Source organism: Opisthocomus hoazin, chromosome 6, assembly GCF_030867145.1.
Source record: "Opisthocomus hoazin isolate bOpiHoa1 chromosome 6, bOpiHoa1.hap1, whole genome shotgun sequence".
NCBI lineage: Eukaryota > Metazoa > Chordata > Aves > Opisthocomiformes > Opisthocomidae > Opisthocomus > Opisthocomus hoazin.
Window position 1 is genome coordinate 58,276,299 of NC_134419.1, and position 19,958 is coordinate 58,296,256.

At 45.6% G+C, this 19,958-nt stretch overlaps 1 protein-coding gene across 4 annotated transcripts in view; it reads right to left on the reverse strand.

Annotated features, from left to right (window-relative positions):
• Positions 1–7,808: 7,808 nt before the first annotated feature.
• RNLS (renalase, FAD dependent amine oxidase) overlaps positions 7,809–19,958 on the reverse strand; it is a 79,357-nt gene continuing 67,207 nt past the window's right edge. Inside the window, exons 6-8 of one of the 4 annotated variants that reach the window (XR_012764272.1) lie at positions 14,047–14,222; positions 8,617–8,849; positions 8,129–8,217 (exon numbers count right to left, since the gene is read on the reverse strand). Coding sequence is in view for 2 of the 4 variants with exons in the window: in XM_075423261.1 (XP_075279376.1) it covers positions 8,065–8,217; positions 14,047–14,222 (329 nt within the window). In the remaining 2 variants the exon portion in view is untranslated. Of the gene's footprint in view, positions 8,218–8,616; positions 8,850–14,046; positions 14,223–19,958 lie in introns of all 4 variants that reach the window. The other 3 variants (XR_012764271.1, XM_075423261.1, XM_075423262.1) reach the window with 3 other exon arrangements.

Genomic DNA, 19,958 nt, shown 5'->3' on the forward strand with positions numbered 1-19,958 from the left:
GACCAGTAGTGGGAAAATAATCCCACAGCTCTGCAAATGCAGAACTGGGTCCTCTTAGGGGCGCATTTCCTTCTCTGTGGGGAGCTGCATGGCTCCCCTGCTGCTGGGAGGGAGCATCTCTGGTCCTGGTGTGGCTATGGGTGGTATGCAGGGAGGAGGCGCAACAGCCCCCTCGAGCTGCTGTCACTGATGACAGAAAAAACCTGGGATGGTGGTCGCATTGGCATGGCTCTGCTAGGATGGCGTCAGGTTGGTCTGACTTGAATCAGGATGGTGGATACTCAAAGAGGGAGTCGGTAGATGGCACCTGCGTCCATTGTCGTAGTGGGGACACACAGGAAGCAGAGCATGTGGTCCTCAGGGGTGGGAGCTGACCTGTAACCACCCCTTGTAGCCCTCTCACAAGCATTGCCCACACAAAGGGCTCCTCGCAGAGCAGCAAAGGAGCAGATGGGTCCCTTTCATTTGCTGTTTTGCTTCCCGTTTCCAGCACACGGTCCTGGGGGTGCAAATGTGATGAGCTCTTTTATCTGGCAAAACAGCCAGAAACCACCTCAAACCACATCAGGGGCAGAAAAACCACTTTTCTCCCTAACCCAGTGCTGTTGTGTCCTGCTCACAGATCCTCTGGCAAGGGCCAGGGGACTGTATTAAATGCTGGACTGTGACATGTTAAGGGTTTTATTTATACTTGTGCTAATCCTGCTGTGTTTGCCATTCACATTCCCAAGCTGATCTCCAAAACTCCTTCTAAACGAAAGGAGAGTGGGATTTGCACTGTGCAGGTATGCTAAGGGAGGCAGCAAATCCAAAATGATCAGGGTGCAGGGTGCTGATAGTCCCGGTTCTGGACCAGAATTGCTCCAGCTTCTCCCTATAAAGAGCAATAATCATGCACAGCCAATGGCTACTGCTATAACAGATTTGTAAGCAGCTTGAGAACAAAAATGTCTTTGTACCAGAGCATTTCCAAGACTCCATTTCTCCCATGACAGGGAACGGCCATGTGCATGTTTGCTGCTTGGTGGCTGCAAATGAAATGCCGGCTATGTATTGCTAAGCTTTGAGGTGGTGAGATGGGATTTTCTGTGCACTGAAAAGGTGGCAAAGGAGAGTGGCTGAGCCCCTCCTCCCCTGTCAGCTTTCCCTCTGTTCTGGGCAAGGAAGGCAGCTGCCAGGACAGAGGCTGACCTATATTCCAGTGCTGAGCCGGTGCCTTACTGGCCATCACTTTTATTTTTCCTCCTCCGGTCTGGGCTGAAAAAGGCAGAGGATGGCCAAATCTGTGCATGGTGCGAGCATCACTTCCATGCCCCAAAAACAAGCCGGGGGAAACGAGACCTTGGTCCTTGCAGCAGTGCATGCTTCGCTTTAAAGATCTTGATGTGCGTGATCATGTTGGAGGAGAGATCTGAGCAGATGATAGTGCTGAGAAAGGAAGGAAGTTTCAGCACTGGCACAGGTGAGGGAGGAGGTGCCATTCGGCTTGACAGGAACCCTGTGTCGAAAAGATAAATTCAAGCTGAGCTGTGGTTTACCGCAGCGCCCTTGTGATCGGCTGAGTAGTTGGGTGGCAGGGGCGGCAGGGAACGGGCTTGTTTTCCCACAGCTGGGGCCCACACAGGCAGGTTAGGGCTTGGCTGAGGCAAAGTGGTGGCTTTTTGCTCTCTTGTGTGGCCCCAGCTTTTATTAGAACCCCTTGCATTAGAAACCCCTTTACCAGATTTTGGGAGGAATTAGGGAAAAGGGTGACAGCCACGCACAGCATGGTGCACAAAGACCTGGCGTTTACCCCGCGGGGACGATGCCCAAAGCACCTGGTTATAGTGATGCTCAGCTGTTATGGGATGAAAACTGGGGAATGACAAGAATCTTGAGGTTTTTCAAGGATCTCTGTGGGTTTCTGCACCACGACCTCCAAAACAACAGCAATCTGTCCTGCACCGTCTTTGCTCAATGCTAAATCTCTCCACTTGCAATTTGGCAATAGCTCTCCCAGAGTTATTTCTCACCTGTTTCCATTCATTTAATTCCAGAGAATAAAATTTCTGAAAAGTTTCGCTCGGCTCTTCCCGGAAAGAAAGCCAGTCACTCTCACTTGTCCTCGGCAAGGGCTGTTTCACCCCTGTGTAAGGCTGCTTCTTCTACAGTGGCTGCAAGCACTAGCTATGCTTTGCAGCACCACGGTGGTGTCATCACTGGCTGATCTTGAAGGTTCCACCTGAATGTGAGAATTAAGCAAAAATCCTAAGGAGGCTAATAGCAAGGCAGCGCAGTGAGATGGGCAGAGCAGCAGCAGAAGGCTGTGGGATTTCAGGGCTTCAGTTCTGCCATTCAAAGCAGCTTATGGACAGCACATCCAAGCCAGCACCTGGATTAGAGGCAAAATTGGCTCTGGCCCCAGGGAAATCTCTGTGCAATGGCTCAAGATGCTTGCTGGGCAGCTTGGAAAGTGCCCTTGTCCATCCTGTCCATCCCATCCCCCCCGAGAGCGCTTGGGCTCCTGATCCCAGCACCAGCCTGCTAATGGCATGTCACCAGCCATTTGGAGTTTGTTACACTGAATTCGGCAGCATGGAGCAGCCGAGAAAATACTGCATTTGCCCAGGTGCTAACAAAGCTCTTCGGTGCCAGGGGTCAGTCTGCAGCTGAGGTCAGGAGCAATGACACAGACACGACTGCATAATTTGGGCAGCGTGGGGTCAGGTTCCTCTGCATTATTTCAAAGAGGAACTCATCTGTCAGTATTGCACGCCACATTGGTGCTGCTGCTCAGCGATGTCTGCTGTTAAGCTGACACTGTACCAGCACAGTGCTGTCCCTCCATCAAGAAGAAGTGCAGTCACAGTGGATGATGGGAATGCCCCAGCTGGCCCAGACATGGCCCTGAGCAACCTGCTGCAGCTGTGGCACTGGTCCTGCTGGGAGCAGGGTCAGGCCAGAGAGCTCCACATCTTCCTGCTCTTCTAGAAGAGCCAAATATGATGATGCTGGCACACCCCAAGGGCAGCAAGATCTGTATCAAATCCTGGCCTCTGGCAGAGTAGGCCTTGCTCAGTGGCTTTGGCTGCAGGGATGTTTCACAGCTCAGTGCTATGGAAACCCACTGTGTATTTTCAGCTGGGCAGCACCTCCCATCTGCAGCTGCCTTTTAAAAATTAAAACAAAACCCCAAAACTAAAATAACCTCTTAATTTATTTTCATACACTTGTACAAAAATACAGCCCAGATCCTTGGAGACATACAGTTTGCGAATCACTGTGAGCTGAGGAGCTGGGCGTCTGTCTCCTCTTCCTAGCTGTTTTTAGAAATGGGCTAAATTCCTACAAACTGCACTAGATGCACCAAGAGGTGTGCAGATGATTTTATAGATCTGGGAAAGTTATTCCTACTAATAGCCACAATATTCTCCATGCAGGCAGGGTCATAAAAAGACATTGTCTCTGCAGCCCAACACAGGGGCAGATGCAGCCCTGGTGTGGATGGAGGGCTTGGGAAGGTGTTGCCCCCCACCAGCAAGCACGACATGGGAGCATGTCCATTCCACATGGCAGAGTCCTGGCCTTCAGCTGCGAAGGTGCATATGGGCTTGGTCTACGGCATATGGCCACAACTTCTCACCCTGGAGCTCGCTTAGAGCTACTTTAGCCTAGAGCTGAACATTTCCCCCCAAGGCATAGCAATTCATGGGATAAGTATCTGCTCCCAACATCTTCCTTGCCTTGTGATGGGTCTCTGAAGCCCCTGGGACACAAGACAAGCAGTTCTGTCCTTGTTGGGGATCCAGATGTATAACTGGGGGTAATGAGAGCTCTTAAAGCACATCATGAATAGCACTTTTTGGAGTCAGGCTTTGTGGCTCTGATCGGCTCCCAGCAGAGTCCTGTGGCTTCCTGTGACACTTGGTTTCTAAAAGGCTTTTATCCATTTCACAGCACTTTTACTCCATCTCAGGGATCTGCAAGCAGGAGTGGATGCACATGGTACTCAGTTCAGGCAGCTCCTAGAAGAAGGAATAAAGGGCTGCGTATATATCCAAGGACGATCTGTAAGGGGAAAGGGGTGGCAGAGTAGTACAGGGTCCAATGGCTCACCACAGCATGCTTGGCTTTCTCAGATGCATTTGGTTGAGGATCACAGGACAGTGCCTTCCATGGTGCTAATGAGGCAAATGTTGAGTGGTTCACACTTGGCTGAGCCACAGGTCTCGCAATGCTTCTGCCAGCAGATGTCGAGGTGTAGTTGTGTCTACCAAGCCTTCATGCCAACACCTAGTCTGCTGTTTGGCCAATAATATAAAATCTTTCCTGGTGAAACACATAGCTGATGCAGCTGTTCGTGGGATAGTAACTAACAAGAAAGGATTGCTGTTAAGAGACCTAAAGGTACAGTTAAACGCTCACAGATCAGCAAAATGCATCTCATGCAGCTGAATATATTGTTAGAGCAGTGACTGCACTAGATGCCACGGGCCAGCCCTGCAAAATGATGTTCACTGGGTGGAAGTTAACACAACTGTGAGTTAAAAGCCTTTGAGCATTTATGGTCCCATCTTTCCTTGTGATGAGGAAGACAGTAACATCATTGTCTGAGAGCTGAAATGCCTTAATTCAATTTTGGGTGTTAGCTGTGGCTCGTGCCATATAGGAGATCAGATCCAGCTGTCACCCTAGTCTGGGAACAAGCAGATACAGGTTGTAATTGATGGATCTGCTGGTTAATCAAAAATTACGTCCATCCATCCAGGGAAAAGCCCAGGAAATCAACCAGACAAGTCTCTTTCTGTTGCCATCCTTTTGGATACAGTGGCCTCTTTGAAGTATCACCACTCGTTACCTGCCACCTACCGTGGGAAAGTTAATACCGTTGTCACCCTGCTCACATCTAGAAACTTAGATATCACCACAGAGACCCTTAAGTGCCTGCTGTCTGGAGCTTGTCCAGAGGAACACGTCCACGAACTTTTCTACTCCACCTTAAAAAACCAAGATGTTTCTGTTTAAATCATCTTCATCCGGGAGAAAGCTACAGGGAAGAGGCATTTTGATAGACTGTCATGTTATGGGGAATGATGGGAGCAATTTGAGACTCATTGTGATTCATGTTCGAAACCTCTAAATTGAAAATCTCATGATTTGAAAAATCTCTGAATCCATGATTTGCTTATTGTCAGGCATTTTGAGGTCTCATAATGACCAAAGCTGTAAGATTACTGAAAGGATGGGGTCAGAGACATCTCCACTTATCTGTCACTTGTGGTATTAAAGGCTGCTGCTGATATAAGCGCCCTGTGAGAGCATCACAGCTCTTCAGAGCACGCTTGTTTGTGAGACGCCAAGAGGAAGAACACAGCGTTAAGTCAAAGACACCTCATTTTCAGTTTTCTGAATATCACACGCTTTCAGGATTGATCTTTATTTGGACTTTTAGCGGTTTGGCTTGCTTCCATCCTAAACTGAAGAAAGGGGAAGGAAGTACAAATTTTAGCGTGTTTTAGTGCAAAATCAATCCTTGAAGGAGTAGAAAACAAAGAGTGATGATAAGGAAAACCGAACAAGCAAAGAGTCTGGAAGGATCCCTTAAAGCTACAGCCTTCTCCTTCACCCCTGCAGGAAAAGGACCCACATCCTTCACTGTGCACTAAGGCAGAGCTTGGATGAACGCAGACTGGTGGGATGGGTCCTCAGAAACCATCACCACAAGTCCAGCAATGGTTCATGTGCCTGCCATGGCAAAATCTTCCAGAGGAACCGATAACCCAGTAGAAAACCCTCTTGTGCAGTTCAGCATGTTACTCCCTTGGGGACTGACTCCCACAGGATGCCCAGGCCTGCATGGAAGCTGAGGAACACATATGAAAAACGGGGCTTGGTTGCTTTTATATGCCATCCTCCGCGTAGTACGGCTCTCTGATTAAGGTTTTCCAACACTGTAATATAAACCTTGTTTCAGCTGGGACTTTGGTTGCTTTTGAGCTGGTGCTAAATCAAGCCATTACTAAATGCCTCAACAGGTTAGATTTATTCCACGACCCTGTGGCTCTTCGTGGCAACCTTGATGCATGGAAGATGGGAGATCACATGCCTTTGTAAAAGATTTGTTGACATACACGCCCACCAATCTTTCCCATTTCTGCACAACATGCAGTGATTGAAACCTGAGGGTTTGGAGATTGTTGGTTCAGACACAGCACCTAGTTGTAAACTCGAGGACTTTATGGAAAGAAGAAAAAAAAATTATTAAAACCACATGGTATCATGAAATATGCTTCAAAGATGCTTTTAAAATTAAAACTTAAGTTTTAAAGTTCTTAGTGTCACTTAAAATACTGCATTAGAAACAATCAAATGCAGCAGTAAATTACAGTGTTCATTGATGTGAATGCAGGATGTCAGATTTTTGTGCAATGCAGGGGTATAAGAGGCTGAATTGTATTTCTCTAATGCTTAAAATTCTGTCTGCTGAAAATACCATTTTGTTATTTTTAGTGCTGTAGTAGTGAGGTACTAAACTTGTGACACGTGATTTAAGAGGAAGTACAAGCTAAAATCAAACTTAGAATAAATAAATTATTTCTTGGTTATTTTCTGAGAAATTTCAAAATTAACTTCACAGAAACACAGTTTAGTAGCTTAGGAATACTTGAAATGGTGACAGGTAGTATTTTCAACACAATTTACTTGTTATTTATTTTTTTTTAGTATTTCAAATCAAATTATTCCTTGTTCATCCACTCACGTGTGTTTATATCCTTCCCTGGACCTGTCCCTCTGTTTCTACACCTGTTCTGCCAAAATGCAGTATAGAGCTGTCTAGAACTCACCTCACTTTCAGAGTGGCTGTTTACTTTAAATGAGTTTTTATGGTGGTAGTGATGTAACCCTACGCCTGAATTGTCAGCATAGTTTTCTTATTAACACACTGACAGGAACTATGCTTAAACTCTTTTCCCTCCTTCCTCTTGGCATTTGCTAAACCACCTTCTGTATTGGCTGCTCCTGTCCCGATTCCTCCACCACCTGGAAGGAAGAAAGGGCTGCTCCTTGCTCAGAGGATCCTTGGAGCAGCAGAGCGCCATAATGCACCAGGGACCTTCTAACCGGGAAAACACTGTACTAAGGGCATCCACTTCCCTGGCCAGTCCTGGCTTTGCTGTGTTAAACTCATGTTACAGCCCAGAGGTCAATGTCTATTCCCAAGATGACTTTGGGATAGCAGCCCTATTGCTATGAGAGCGCTAGAAACATGCACACCTTCTCTTTCACTTTCTCTCCATTCCTTCTTTTATGAGCACAGATGGGCTGATGCTGCTTAGACGGCACCCAGGACAGGTACCATGTTTCAGTGGCACATCATTGCCAGTAATCTCGTCAAGCTCTTAAATGGGGCTCTTCCAGCAATCTGCAATCAGGGCTTCAGAAAACTGTGGGCTAAGAAAGCTGGTCAGCAGACAGCTACTGTCCCTCACTTAAAAGCTGTCCATGCCTCACGTGGTTAGACCTTGAGTTAATATGGTTAGACCTTGCACAGGTCGCCCAGCTTGAGCAGCATAACAAGGTATGCCCCATCACTGATTCCCCATGGCCAACACACTCACCATGACCCAGGGCTGATCTGCACCAGAAGAAATGGCCACATGTATGTACAAAAGCCCTGGGATCAACTGTGTATGTTCCTTCTGTCACTTCCAGGGCTCCAAATGCTCAGAGAAGGAGAAAACTCTGCAGCTCCCTGGGTTTTTGTGCTGCTTCAAGTCAGGCTCCTCTCCTTGACATAATTTTCATGGGCTGTGAAAGTATCAGGGGACCCGGCAAGACCGCTGGAGCTCAGTGACTTTGACTAGAGCCAGAAAAAGCTTTACTTCAAGCAAAGTAACCACTCACAGCACAGATTCTGGAAAATTCAGTTCCATCCCAACAAATATTACAGCACACCAATAGATCTTCCTTTATTTATTTTTGCAAGATAGAGGCCAGTGATGTTAAAACTAAACTAGAATTCAATCAAACATAGTAAAATTCGTCATAAATCTCGACTATGTTTAGCAGTACACTTTAAAATTTCTACAAATGAGACTTCACAGCCTCTGCAAGACTCATTGCAGAATCTAGGCAGCCATCAAAGTTGGAACAGGTAAATCCATCGCCCCCACAAATCAGGAGAGGTTGAGTATGAAGAATCATTTGCCCCGGAAAATTTGGCATAGCTTTTATAACCTGAAAAACAAAAAGATGGAAAGAAAAGTATTTTATTTACCTGAATGTCACGCCAGGAAGGTCAGTATTCCTGACAAACATGCCTTCATACGAAGTACCTCTCCCATCCCAGATCGTAGGTCCAAGCATTAATGATCAAAGTACCATAGTAATATATTTATCTTCTGGAGTTAAATAATTAGAAAAGCTTTCTTGTCTGTGGAAATTTAGACACTTTACAGCCCCATGCTGTTTTATTCTCAGCCCATCTCAGCAGAAATGAATTGCCTGACCCTGGATAGATGAGGCATGGAGGTCTCTAAGCCAAGAGGTATGAAGATACATGATCTCACATCAGCAAAGGTGGGCTTGCAAAAAAAACCAGTTATCTAACTGTTCAACAAAGGAAAGGGAGCTTGCCATTTCCAAGAACATGCAACACGACTGGGTTGACCAGAAGACCTTCCTGGATGGGAAGTGAGGTGGACTTCAGAGTAACAACCGTCACGACGATCTGCTCATGCTTCATGCTGTTATGCAAGCATACACACAGCCTTGGGACAATTCACCTTCTCTCCAGCTCTGCCACGCTGGTCTCTGTTTTCATCCGAGTAGCACAATAGACACTGCTAGAGGTACAACCAGCACTTTCTCTGTAAGTAGCATGGGACAAATTCTGAATAAGGTTGCTTCAATAAATATTTAATGTCATTCTCAATGTATGCATTGTATTCATTTTAAATATAATTTTCCTGGCACTATAGTCTCAATTAAACTTGTATCTGTGGATTGGCAGCTCTTGAGCAGTTCTGTGTAACATTTCTAAAAGTGAATGGACTTTGCTTTGGCCAGTACCTATTAATTTGAAGCTACCTGAAACTTACGGGGAGAACAAGATCTCTTTTCAGTATTGTACTTTATGACAAACACCAATGCGTGTCAAACGACAGAGTAAAAGCACACAACTTTTGTGGTTCTACCACACTTGGCTGTGTCACACATTGTTCTCATCTGTTTCAAACCTACATACAAAGGCTGAGTGTCCATGTTGTACTAAATCAGTGCATCCAGAGCAGCACTGGTGAATTTCAGAATGGAGATGAGGCAGCAGCAGCATCAGCACTGGCCTAAAGGTAAACGTGAAGGCAAGGCAGGCTCAGGCAAAGGGGATAAAAAAGATAAGAAGATGCAGGACAGCTTCATGATGAAGTAATTGGAGCAGGAAGGTGGGAAGAAATAGTATGACAAAAGGAATGACAAAACAAGACCCATAAGGATGAAATGCTGAAAAAGAGCAAAAAATATCTAGAAAGCCAGAGAGAGAGAGAGAGGAAAAAAAAAGGGCAGAAGCACAGCAGTAGACCAGCAATAAACATCAAACCATAGAGCTAATAAAGCAGGATACAGAGAGCACAATTTTCTTTCAATCATTTCTTGACTTTCTGCCTTTGATCCAAAGACATGTTTTGGATTCAAACATCTTTTGGTCCAAAGGTATGTTTTGGATTCCTGTGCAGTAAACTGTTATTGTACTCCATCATGTGACTGTCAGCTTTGGTGAACGAGACCTAAAGTCCAAGGCATCCTGTTCAGTCCAGAGGATTTTCCCATTGATTCAAATGTACACTCAGCTAGCCACTGCCATGACATTATCTGCCATTTCCAAGCACGGATCAGCTACAATACACCCACATTCATGTTACTGGCTGCATCTTGTGTTACCGGCGTGTTAGCATCTCTTTAAAGGAGGCAATTATGCAAAATGAATTTGTAGCCAGTTGTGACCCATTTTCAAATATTCATCTTAACATAAGAGTCTAGCTATGTATGGTAAATCCAGCCAGAGACCATCTTTCTCAGACTAATTTTAGGTCAGTACTTAATTTATTCCTAAATTTTTCTTACAGCTCAAGGTCACTGAGCATAAACAATGAAGAAAAGTTTAGGAGAAAAAGGCCTTTTTGAGTGTCCTTCCTTCTTGTGCTTCTGTGTGCTCAGTGTAGTAAAGGCCCTCATTCTAGATCTAGTCACTGGAGAAAGGAATGATCCCGCCCCTTCTTCAAGTTCTTCTGAAGGTCTTGTCCAACATGAATTCCAAATTACCCTCAGCTATATGGCACAGCCTATTGGATCTCCATCCTCGAAGACTTCAAGACACAGCTAGACAAAGCCATGGTTGAGGTCACCTAGGGCTGGTGATAGTTCTGCTTTGAGCAACAGGTTGGACTAGAGACCTGAAGAGGTCTCTTCTGGAGTTCTCTGTGACAGGTCCGATTTCTACGATTCTGTGTTTTCCCAGTATCCCTTCTACATATAAAGTGACTCTGTCAAAGGGACATGATGGGTTGGGCAGCTGTTGGCTCTGAATGCTAACAGTGTCTTATCGTAATTAAAGCCAGGGATCCAGAATTGCAGCTGTGCTGCTAAGCAGTGTCAGTAGAAGTCTGGAAGTCCTAATCCCTCATCTGCCATGGATAATTGTAACATTTGCATTTTAATCCCAGGATTGCATTCAGCCATGTGAAGGACGTTACAGCCAGATTTAATTAACAAGTAGAATAAATCCCATTTAAAAGAGTCAGGGGAAAGATGCACCCATCTTACCAGTTCCCTTTGCTTCTGTGGCAACTACTGATTATAAATGAAAGTAAAGATAACTTTAAGAGAAAGAGGAAGCTCTGTTCCAGATATTTAATTTAGGCAGTGATTATTTTATAGGGTGGCAACAGAGATCTCTTTATTGAGATAACAGATCTGACCTGCACTGAGTTATTTGCAATCAAAGACATACTGACATTCATCCACTGAATTAAAGACTGGCAATAATTCCTCCTGTGACACAGCCATAAAACACAACCAGCTGCTGCTGGTGATTTTGCTTAGTAGCAGCGTGGTCGATAGCAGGCAACAGAGGCAGCAGAAGAAAGTGGGAAGAGCTGTAAATTGTACGGTGGTTTAAGAAAATGATAAAGCATCACCCAGCAATACGACGTCTGAATGTAATTTTTAAATGGAGGAAACAGGATGCACACCTAGTGATTTAGGAAGACAATAATTTTGAAGAAATTGTGGAAAGCAAGAGTTCATTACCACAGTCACTGTTCCAGCTGCCCCTAAAAGATGAAGCAATAGGTACAAGGTTATAATAAATCCTCTATGGCCATAATTTTGCCAGGATTCAAAAAGCATAGTTGTTTGGTAGAATGCAATTGAGACTTTTTTTTATTATTCAGTAGTAAGAAATTAACTGCCATTCTTGTCTTTTTCCTTTATCCTTGTTTTCCTGGTGAGATAAATCAGAATGGGCCATATATGATGCATATGCTTATACGGCACCTTTGACACTATGCTAAAAGTGTGAGTAGTGCAAGACATATTAAGCCCCTTCCTTGCGCATATAAACAAAGTAGCTGAACTTGACAAATTTTATGATAGAGCTCTGTGATAGCAGCAGTATCCAGAGTGTATTAATTATGTTTAAAAATACTTCTTACTCTGTTTTGGGAGCCTCTTCCACTGCTGGTCAACCAAGTGTCTGGCTGTTGGAGATAGACCCAATTCTTCTCATTCCTACCACCTACAGCTCTTGTGCTCACAAGCAGTTTGAAGCAGAAAGGTAAACAGATAATGCAGAAAAGACCAGAAGTCACAATCAGAAAGGATGCCTTAACAGCGGCAACTATACAGAGATACTGTTACTAGCAAAATATCCCCTGAACTGATAAAAAGGAACATACAAAACATGCCATGATTTTTGTATGAGTCATCTGAAACATTAAAACCTGTGTTAAAGTTGCTTTTTTAGCACTGAGAACAAATACTATACACTGGGAGGTGATTTGCAAACTACCAATACTTTACTTGCAGAAAAACAAACTTTGTGCTAATGAGACCAGGCTCCTAAACTGGATGCAGATCAAGAGGTATGAGCAGACTTCACAACAGTCATGTACAGTAACTTTTCCAGACTTCATAAGATAAAAAAAAAATTAGGGTAAAATATTTAAGTAAATCACAGAATCACAGAATGGTAGGGGTCAGAAGGGACCTCTGTGGGTCATCTAGTCCAACCATCCTGCCAAAGCAGGGTCACCTACAGCAGGCTGCACAGGACCTTGTCCAGGCGGGTCTTGAATATCTCCAGAGAAGGAGACTCCACAACCTCCCTGGACAGCCTGTGCCAGTGCTCTGTCACCCTCAGAGGGAAGAAGTTCTTCCTCATGTTCAGATGGAACTTCCTATGCTTCAGTTTGTGCCCATTGCCCCTTGTCCTGTCACTGGGCACCACTGAAAAGAGTTTGGCCCCATCCTCCTGACACCCACCTTGAGACATTTATAAACATTTATTAGGTCCCCTCTCAGCCTTCTCTTCTTCAGGCTGAACAAGCCCAGCTCCCTCAGCCTTTCGTCATAGGAGAGATGCTCCAGCCCCCTCATCATCCTCATAGCCCTCCGCTGGACTCTCGCCAGTAGTTCCTCATCTTTCTTGAACTGGGGAGCCCAGAACTGCACTCAGCACTCCAGATGGCGCCTCACTAGGGCAGTGTAGAGGGGAAGGAGAACCTCACTTGACCTGCTGGCCACACTCCTCCTAATGCATCCCAGAATGCCATTGGCCTTCTTGGCAGCCAGGGCACACTGCTGGCTCATGGTCAACCTGTCGTCCACCAGGACACCCAGGTTCCTCTCCGCAGAGCTGCTCTCCAGCAGGTCAGCCCCAAGCCTGTACTGGTGCATGGGGTTGTTCCTCTCCAGGTGCAAGACACTGCACTTACCCTTGTTGAACCTCATCAGGTTCCTCTCTGCCCAACTTTCCAGGCTGTCCAGGTCACGCTGAATGGCAGCACATCCTTCTGGTGTATCCATCACTCCTCCCAGTTTGGTGTCATCAGCAAATTTGCTGAGGGTACATTCTAACTCTTCATCCAGGTCATTGATGAAGAAGTTGACTAAGACTGGGCCAAGTACTGACCCCTGGGGGACACCACTAGTTACTGGCCTCCAACTAGACTCAGCGCCGCTGATGACAACCCTATATATTAATTTTTTTATATTTTTACTTTACATTTTATATTTTAATTATTTGTAATTTATATTTTAAAATTTTTAGGGTAAAATATTTAACTAAATATTTAAGTAAATATTTTACATATTAAAGTATTTAAGTAAATATTTTGCATCAACTTCCACATTCATTTTCACCAATGTAATGTAATTTAAGAAGCTTTGGGCAAACATGTAGATACACTCCTGCCAACAATTTCCCTGGATTTTTAAAAGAAATCTGTAAAATATACACATTTTGCTATTATTACCCTTAGGTAGTTTACTTCAAAATATTTTTTGCATAATGTACTGTTAGATTGAACTGGGCCAAATCAAATAATAACAATTAGTACATCTGAACACAAGGACTTCTGCTACTCTGTGGCAGGGTGAGAATTTTGCTAATAATATCACATACTTTTGGATACAGAAGAGGCAGATTGAGTCATGTTTTTAAATACCAGTGAAAATCCCTCTAAAGTATGTGGGATTTACTTCCTTCCTGTTTACTGCTCCTGTCCCTACTTACCAGCTGTGCTGCATAACTTACTGCTGAGCCAGGTCCAGTACATAAAAGGATGACTAGAAATGATCTGCCTGTCGTTGGCCAGCCTTTGATGCTGCTCATGGCTACATGCAGGAACGCATAATGGATATCAAGCAACTCTCCCCTTTCCTCTTGCTCCCTGAGGATGAAAACCACTGGGTCCTGTGGTGTCTTGTTTCTTGTGATACACCGCAAGTCTGCACTGCAGCATTGCCCCAACAGCATCCTTCCAGCTGACTGATCCCACCACAGAGTACCTGAGAGTATCTCCATTTCTGACACTTGATGCTGGCTGGTTTAGGTATGGATGGCACAATCCTCTCCAGGTGACTGAGAATTAACTGCTGCACCTCTGCAGGGTCTGAATCCAGGTGCTTGCTTCCAAATGTCACAGTTGTGTGAACTACAATTGAGGCCCCAATTTCAGGAGACTCTGAAATAAAGGAGAGAGATGCTTTTGAAAGATTACTCATCTGTACTTGCCCTCCCCGCATGCTGACAATCGTGCCTCTAGCCTAGGAGTCAGTAAGAACAAAAATATCGGTGCCACCATCCTGTTCATCCACCTGGAAAAAACACAAGGAGTCACAACACAAGTTGTTCACAAGACGCACACTGAAGAAATACAGGCTTTTTGCAAAATTCGTCGTAAGTTTCCCATGGCAGTAACCCTAGCTCCACATATGTCTCCCAGAGGAAACTCCAGGCATTCCCCCAGCCTGTAAGTAGCAGCTGGAAGGAGCAGGGAATATACTGGAAACAAACTCTTCCCTTTTTTCCTCCCAGACATTTCGACAGGCTCTACAAGGAGGGCAACCACCAGATAATTGTGGCAAACTGGCAAGAGAACAACAAAAAGAAACACGTAAAACTGCTTTGTAGGAATTTTTCCAGCCAAGTCTACAAACAGTAACAATTAGTGCCCCTACAACAGCAGGACACTTGGCAGCATGCAGTCGCAGCCGCCCAACTGCAGGCTCTTGCTTGGGTGGTAGTTGTGGAGGTGAGACTTCCCAAAGGGCTGCACTTGCAGCTGGGACTTGTGCTATCACTGGCAATGCTGAAGCTCACCCAGCCATGTGGTAAGATTAAGGTACTAGATGATACACCTTTGTTTGGGGGTATATGAAAGATTGTTCTTAGAAATGGAATGGCTCTGCTACTGCTTGCGGGGATTGATCCCCAGGGGCTCGGCACTCCGCTCACAGCTGAAGGCACATGAAGTCCTTTTGAGCGCAGCAGCGCACGCCAAATGCAAACCAAACAAACCACCTTTGCAGCCACCACAAGCCCGATGCACGCAAGCCACTGCTCTGGAAACGGCACGGCTCTGCCAGCATGCCACCTCCTCTGTCTGCAGGGCTGGAGGAGTGCAGCAGCCAGGTCACCACAGCCAATTTGCTTACTCACCTATATCAGACTAATTTATATTCTTCCTCCCCTGCATGTTTGAAATGCATGTCCCCTTAATGGGACAATCTCTGCAACACAGAAATACAGAAGACTTGAACATGAAATCATCACAAAATAAAAATTATCTTCAAGGCAAAGGACAAGAAAGAAGAGTGTTTGTTGCATTACTGTGAAAACCATCTGCTCCCTGCACAATTGTTTGCTTATTGTCCATGCAACAGTATTTACATAGTTGAAAGGCTAGAATAAAACCAATACTTTACATTTATGGAGGGAGAGACAGGGAACAGAAGCCAGGGCAGGTTAGCTTGAGAAATGAGCACTCCCTTTTGGCCTGCACAAGTAAATTCAACTTAAATTTTGCTGCTCTGGCAGCTTCCAGGAAATTGATGTGCAGTTGTCTACATGCACATTTTGGGGAGCGTGAACTTTTAATACAGCTTCTGTCCTCGGGCAAATATGTGCAAGTGAGCCAAACTAAAAAAAAAAAGGTTTGTCCCTTATTAATCAACCTGGCTGCAGTGCCAGGGGAGTAACTGAAGGAATCTCAAGTGCTGATGTGCATCCCAGCAGACTTGGAAATGGCCAGGCTTCGTTATGGTTGCAGCTGGTTGTAGGTTCTCTACAGCAAGGGACTTCTGTCCCTGCCAGCTTGTTGGCTTGTCACCTTAAAGACTTCATCTGGACAGCCAACAACCAGCAGCCAGAGGATTTACCTAGAACAGGGGCTTTTCAGGCTCAGTGATTTTCCTGTGCACAATGAAGACCCATCAGAACCTTGTGTGAGTCGTTCCTTCTGGTGCTGTTCCACTTCAAATGAGCAGAATGCATTTGCTAGAGCAAGGACATGACCAGGGTTCTGCTGTATTTCAGATGAGACCTCAAACTCACCGAGCTAGTCATTAAATGAAGTGATTCTCTCTTGCTCCATTAACCGGAAATTCCCTCTTTTGGAAGCAGAAAGACTTTTCTGGTTAAACTTCTGTTTGAATTAGCACATTTCTAGAAAAATATTTTAGTTTCAACAAATCAGCATTTTATCACCATGGAATCCACAAAGAAAGACACAGTTGAACACTTTCTGACCAGTTCTGGCTGTTAGGTACCAAGCTTGATAGAAATCTTTCTCTCTGCTGTGTCGGTGAAGAGATCCTCCACCTGGAGATCCCCTTTGAGAAGATGACAAATTCTAGCTTTCCAAAGGCAAATGACATCTTTCTCTGATAAGCTTTCTGTCCTGGGCTGACCACTTCAGAATACATTACTGAGGCACAGCAGTACGAAGTCCTAGCACCCACAGCAAGCATGAAAGCAATGACTTTAACTTCAGTTGGAAAGATCCCTTCACTGAGTTTCTTTCTGCGATGGGCCAGCTCAGTCAACCCTTACTCTCAAGAGCTGGGAAAACGTGGCAAAAAGGGTGTGAAGATGTTTCCTGGTTGTGGTCAGGAATGCACCCTGACAGGCCACGTCTGAAGGCACCAAGCCTAGTGCTGCCTTTTCTTAAAATTCTCCTTTTCCAAGTAAGGCATTTGTAAGAGCAGAAGATCACTCACATCACTCCCTGGTTTGGACTCCCAAGCTCTGTTTTCAGCAAAGAGCAAGAGCTCTTTTCCTGGGTGATATCCTGAAGCATCCAGAAACTTTGTTTCCTATTTTAATCTGAGGTGGTGATTTTGCCCTCTTGTGTCTTAGGCTTGAAAGTAAGCCTTAACCATTGGGGATGGACAGGTCCAAGATATCCAGCCAACGTAGACCTGGGATGAGGGCAAGCCAGATCGGGGGACTAAGACTGTAAAGTGAAACAAGGACCACTCTTGTCTAGAAGCAGTGGCTCAGCCAAAGGGGCCGTCTTCTTCCCTGAGCTCTAATGAACTGGTCGCCTGAGTGTGACATCCAGCCTCAGACTCATCTTCCTGAGATTCCTCCTGCCACCCCCAAGCCTGGTTTCACAGGCTAGCACAGGACATACCTGTGTTTGCATCAGCTTTGCCAACTGTCTGGAAAAACATCAGAAAAACTACTCAGTCTCTCCTTCCCACTTTGGTATTCTGACATCTCTACCTAGAGAATGCCAGGGACAGAAGACCAAGTGGGGAAGTCTGTTGTGTACTTTGGGATTTATTATAGTGTACATGGTATTTTTGAAAATTCTTCCACATAAACTTTGCAAAAAGGCTCATTAAAAGATGTCTAAGCATTTTGATAAAATAAATATTCATTACTTGCTGTGACTTGTTATAGCCAATGATTCTTGGACAGGGCCGCCTTCTTTGAGATCTTTCATCTCTTCCATAGCATGTACAAAACAAGTTTCAGGAGAACAGGCAGTTTGTTGAGTTTTTAATTCCTCCTTTGAGCTACTGATAGCTTGGAGAGCTTCCAGAGGCCACTGAGTCACAGCCTTCCAGTATTGAAATATGCAGCCTGCAAGGATCAAGTTTAGCCTCAAGTCCTTTCCTTTCTTCTGCCAAAGTACTGGCTAAGGGAGGAGTGTAAAATAGCTTTTTCCCTGAAAGCAATGGGGGTATCTCAGCCTTGATGCACTGGGTATGAATGACCATTCAGCTGTTGCAGGAGTAAAACCATCATTTTCCTCCCACTGCGTATAGAGCAGGCTGCAACAGCTAGCTCAAAAACGAGGTCTTCTGGCAGGGCTTCTCATGAGATTTTAATTTCCTTTATTTGTGGCAAGGATGCAAGCCATCCACGGCCCTGCTAGCAGATGATGAAGTAGCATGGGAGATGTGGCAAGGCCGGGAACACTCAGCAATGCAAGAGGTAATGATCTGAGGGTGAATGGAAGCATCAAAAAAGCTTTCATCTGCTTCCAGTTCTGCCTTCCTCTCATCCCAGCTACACGGCAATTAATCCGATCAGTTGATGCAGTGGGAGGCATAAGACGCCAGGCAGATCAGAGCTAGAATGAGACGGCAGAGTTGGCTGTAGCTTACACCTACTTAATGAGCAAGGAGCCATGTTGCCAGCACTGGCAGCGTTCTCGGCATCCGCAGTTGCTGAGGGAATCCACTGAAAACCTATGAACAGCGAGCTTGCGCCCGGTTCTCCTTGCTCCGTCCAGGCCATGCTGTATCACCACAGCAGTGATGCCAGCTGCAGCAGCTGGGTGCCTGCCCCCCATCCCCTCAGGCCTGCCTCTGTTAACTCGCACTGGGAGGAAAGCGTTTTTTTGTGCAGAGACCTTGCTGAGGCTGTGGCCAGGGAGGGAAGTGCCGGCATCATCGCAGTTTGTGCCCACGGTTGACTCTCCTCTTCCCCACGGCATAAGGAACTATAACTACAGGATTCCTTTGCTTCTCCATCAAGTTTTCCTTGTTTTACTGTTAATTTCTTTTGCTCTGCTGCATCACATCGGACCGACACAGGCAGACAGCAGATGCAAAATGACGAATGTGAGGATAAACGCATTCCTTTTAAGGCTCGTTTTGCTTCTACATAAACAGGAAAGAACTGTGCGATCCTTGGCGTATCACCCCATCCAGCCCAGCATCCCGTCCATGACAGAGAAGGTGTTGCAGGAGCTGCTACATCCATGCCTGGCCCAGCAGCAGTGGCAGGGGCTGTGCAGACCCTGCAGACTGTCGATCGGCTGGCTCGTGGGGATGGGAAGAGGGCCAGAACCAGACTCCGAGTGGATCCCAGATTTAACATGGCCACCCTCCTTGGGATGTCGTGGCCACCACGTCTTAGCCACCACCACTATCTACATGCAGTCGTTCTGAGCAGCCTGAAAGGGTCAACAGAGTAGTAGAGGTGAACAAATCCCATTTTTTTTTGTCTCAAAGTCAAAGTATGAAGTTCCACCAGTCCCCCACAGACAAGTTTAGTCCACAAAGACCTTACGGGAGACACTGAGGCACTTCAGACGAAAGTCCGGCTCTGCTGACAGTCTGATCAGCAGTGTCTTCCCTCTTAGTGACTCTGAAACCACATACATGGAAAAGAAAAATGTATTAATTGAAAAGACAGGAGATTAAATAAATGCAGAATTAAGTATGTGGGGAATTGATCTAACTGCATCTTCCACATTCTAAAGGGAAAGTGACAGAGATGACAGAGCCAGACTTTTCTCAGAAGGTCAAAGCAACAGGACAAGAGCCAACGGGCATAACTACAACAAGAGAAAATCCCAACTGGACATGAGGATATAGCCCTTTCCTGTGTGAGTGGAGCATCCCTAGGACGAGGCCCTGAGTGATCGGGGTCTCCATCCTTGGGGACTGCCCCAACTCGCCTGGACACCTGTTGTATCTGTGACGTTTCCTCTGCTAGGAGTAGGGTCAGGTCAGAGGCTCCCACCCCGCTACCTCCAGCAGGAGCCTGGCAGGTTTGTATAAGCCCATGAAAACAGATGGGGAAGATCTCCAACACTGTGTAGCATGAAGTACAAGCTGTCACAGGTAGAGGACACATCAGCTATCTGGAAGGGGTGTCAAGGACAGAAAGCATGAAAGCAATTAGAGCTCACCATACATTGCACTTCAGCCAGTTATAACCATGAATTAAGCACTAGTAAAGTCTCCCCATGTTGAACTCTCTGGGGAAACTGGATCTTGACCTACAACCTGGGAATGAGGGGAAAGGTGTTTGGATTGTGAGCAGGAGAGGGCAGCCATCAGCTTCTTAATGTTTCAGGACTGTTTCAATACTCATCATTAATTCCCAGCTGGAGGAATCACACAGGCTGTGTAAAGAAGAAGGACAGACTGCTGACAGTGACAGTTTATACAGGATT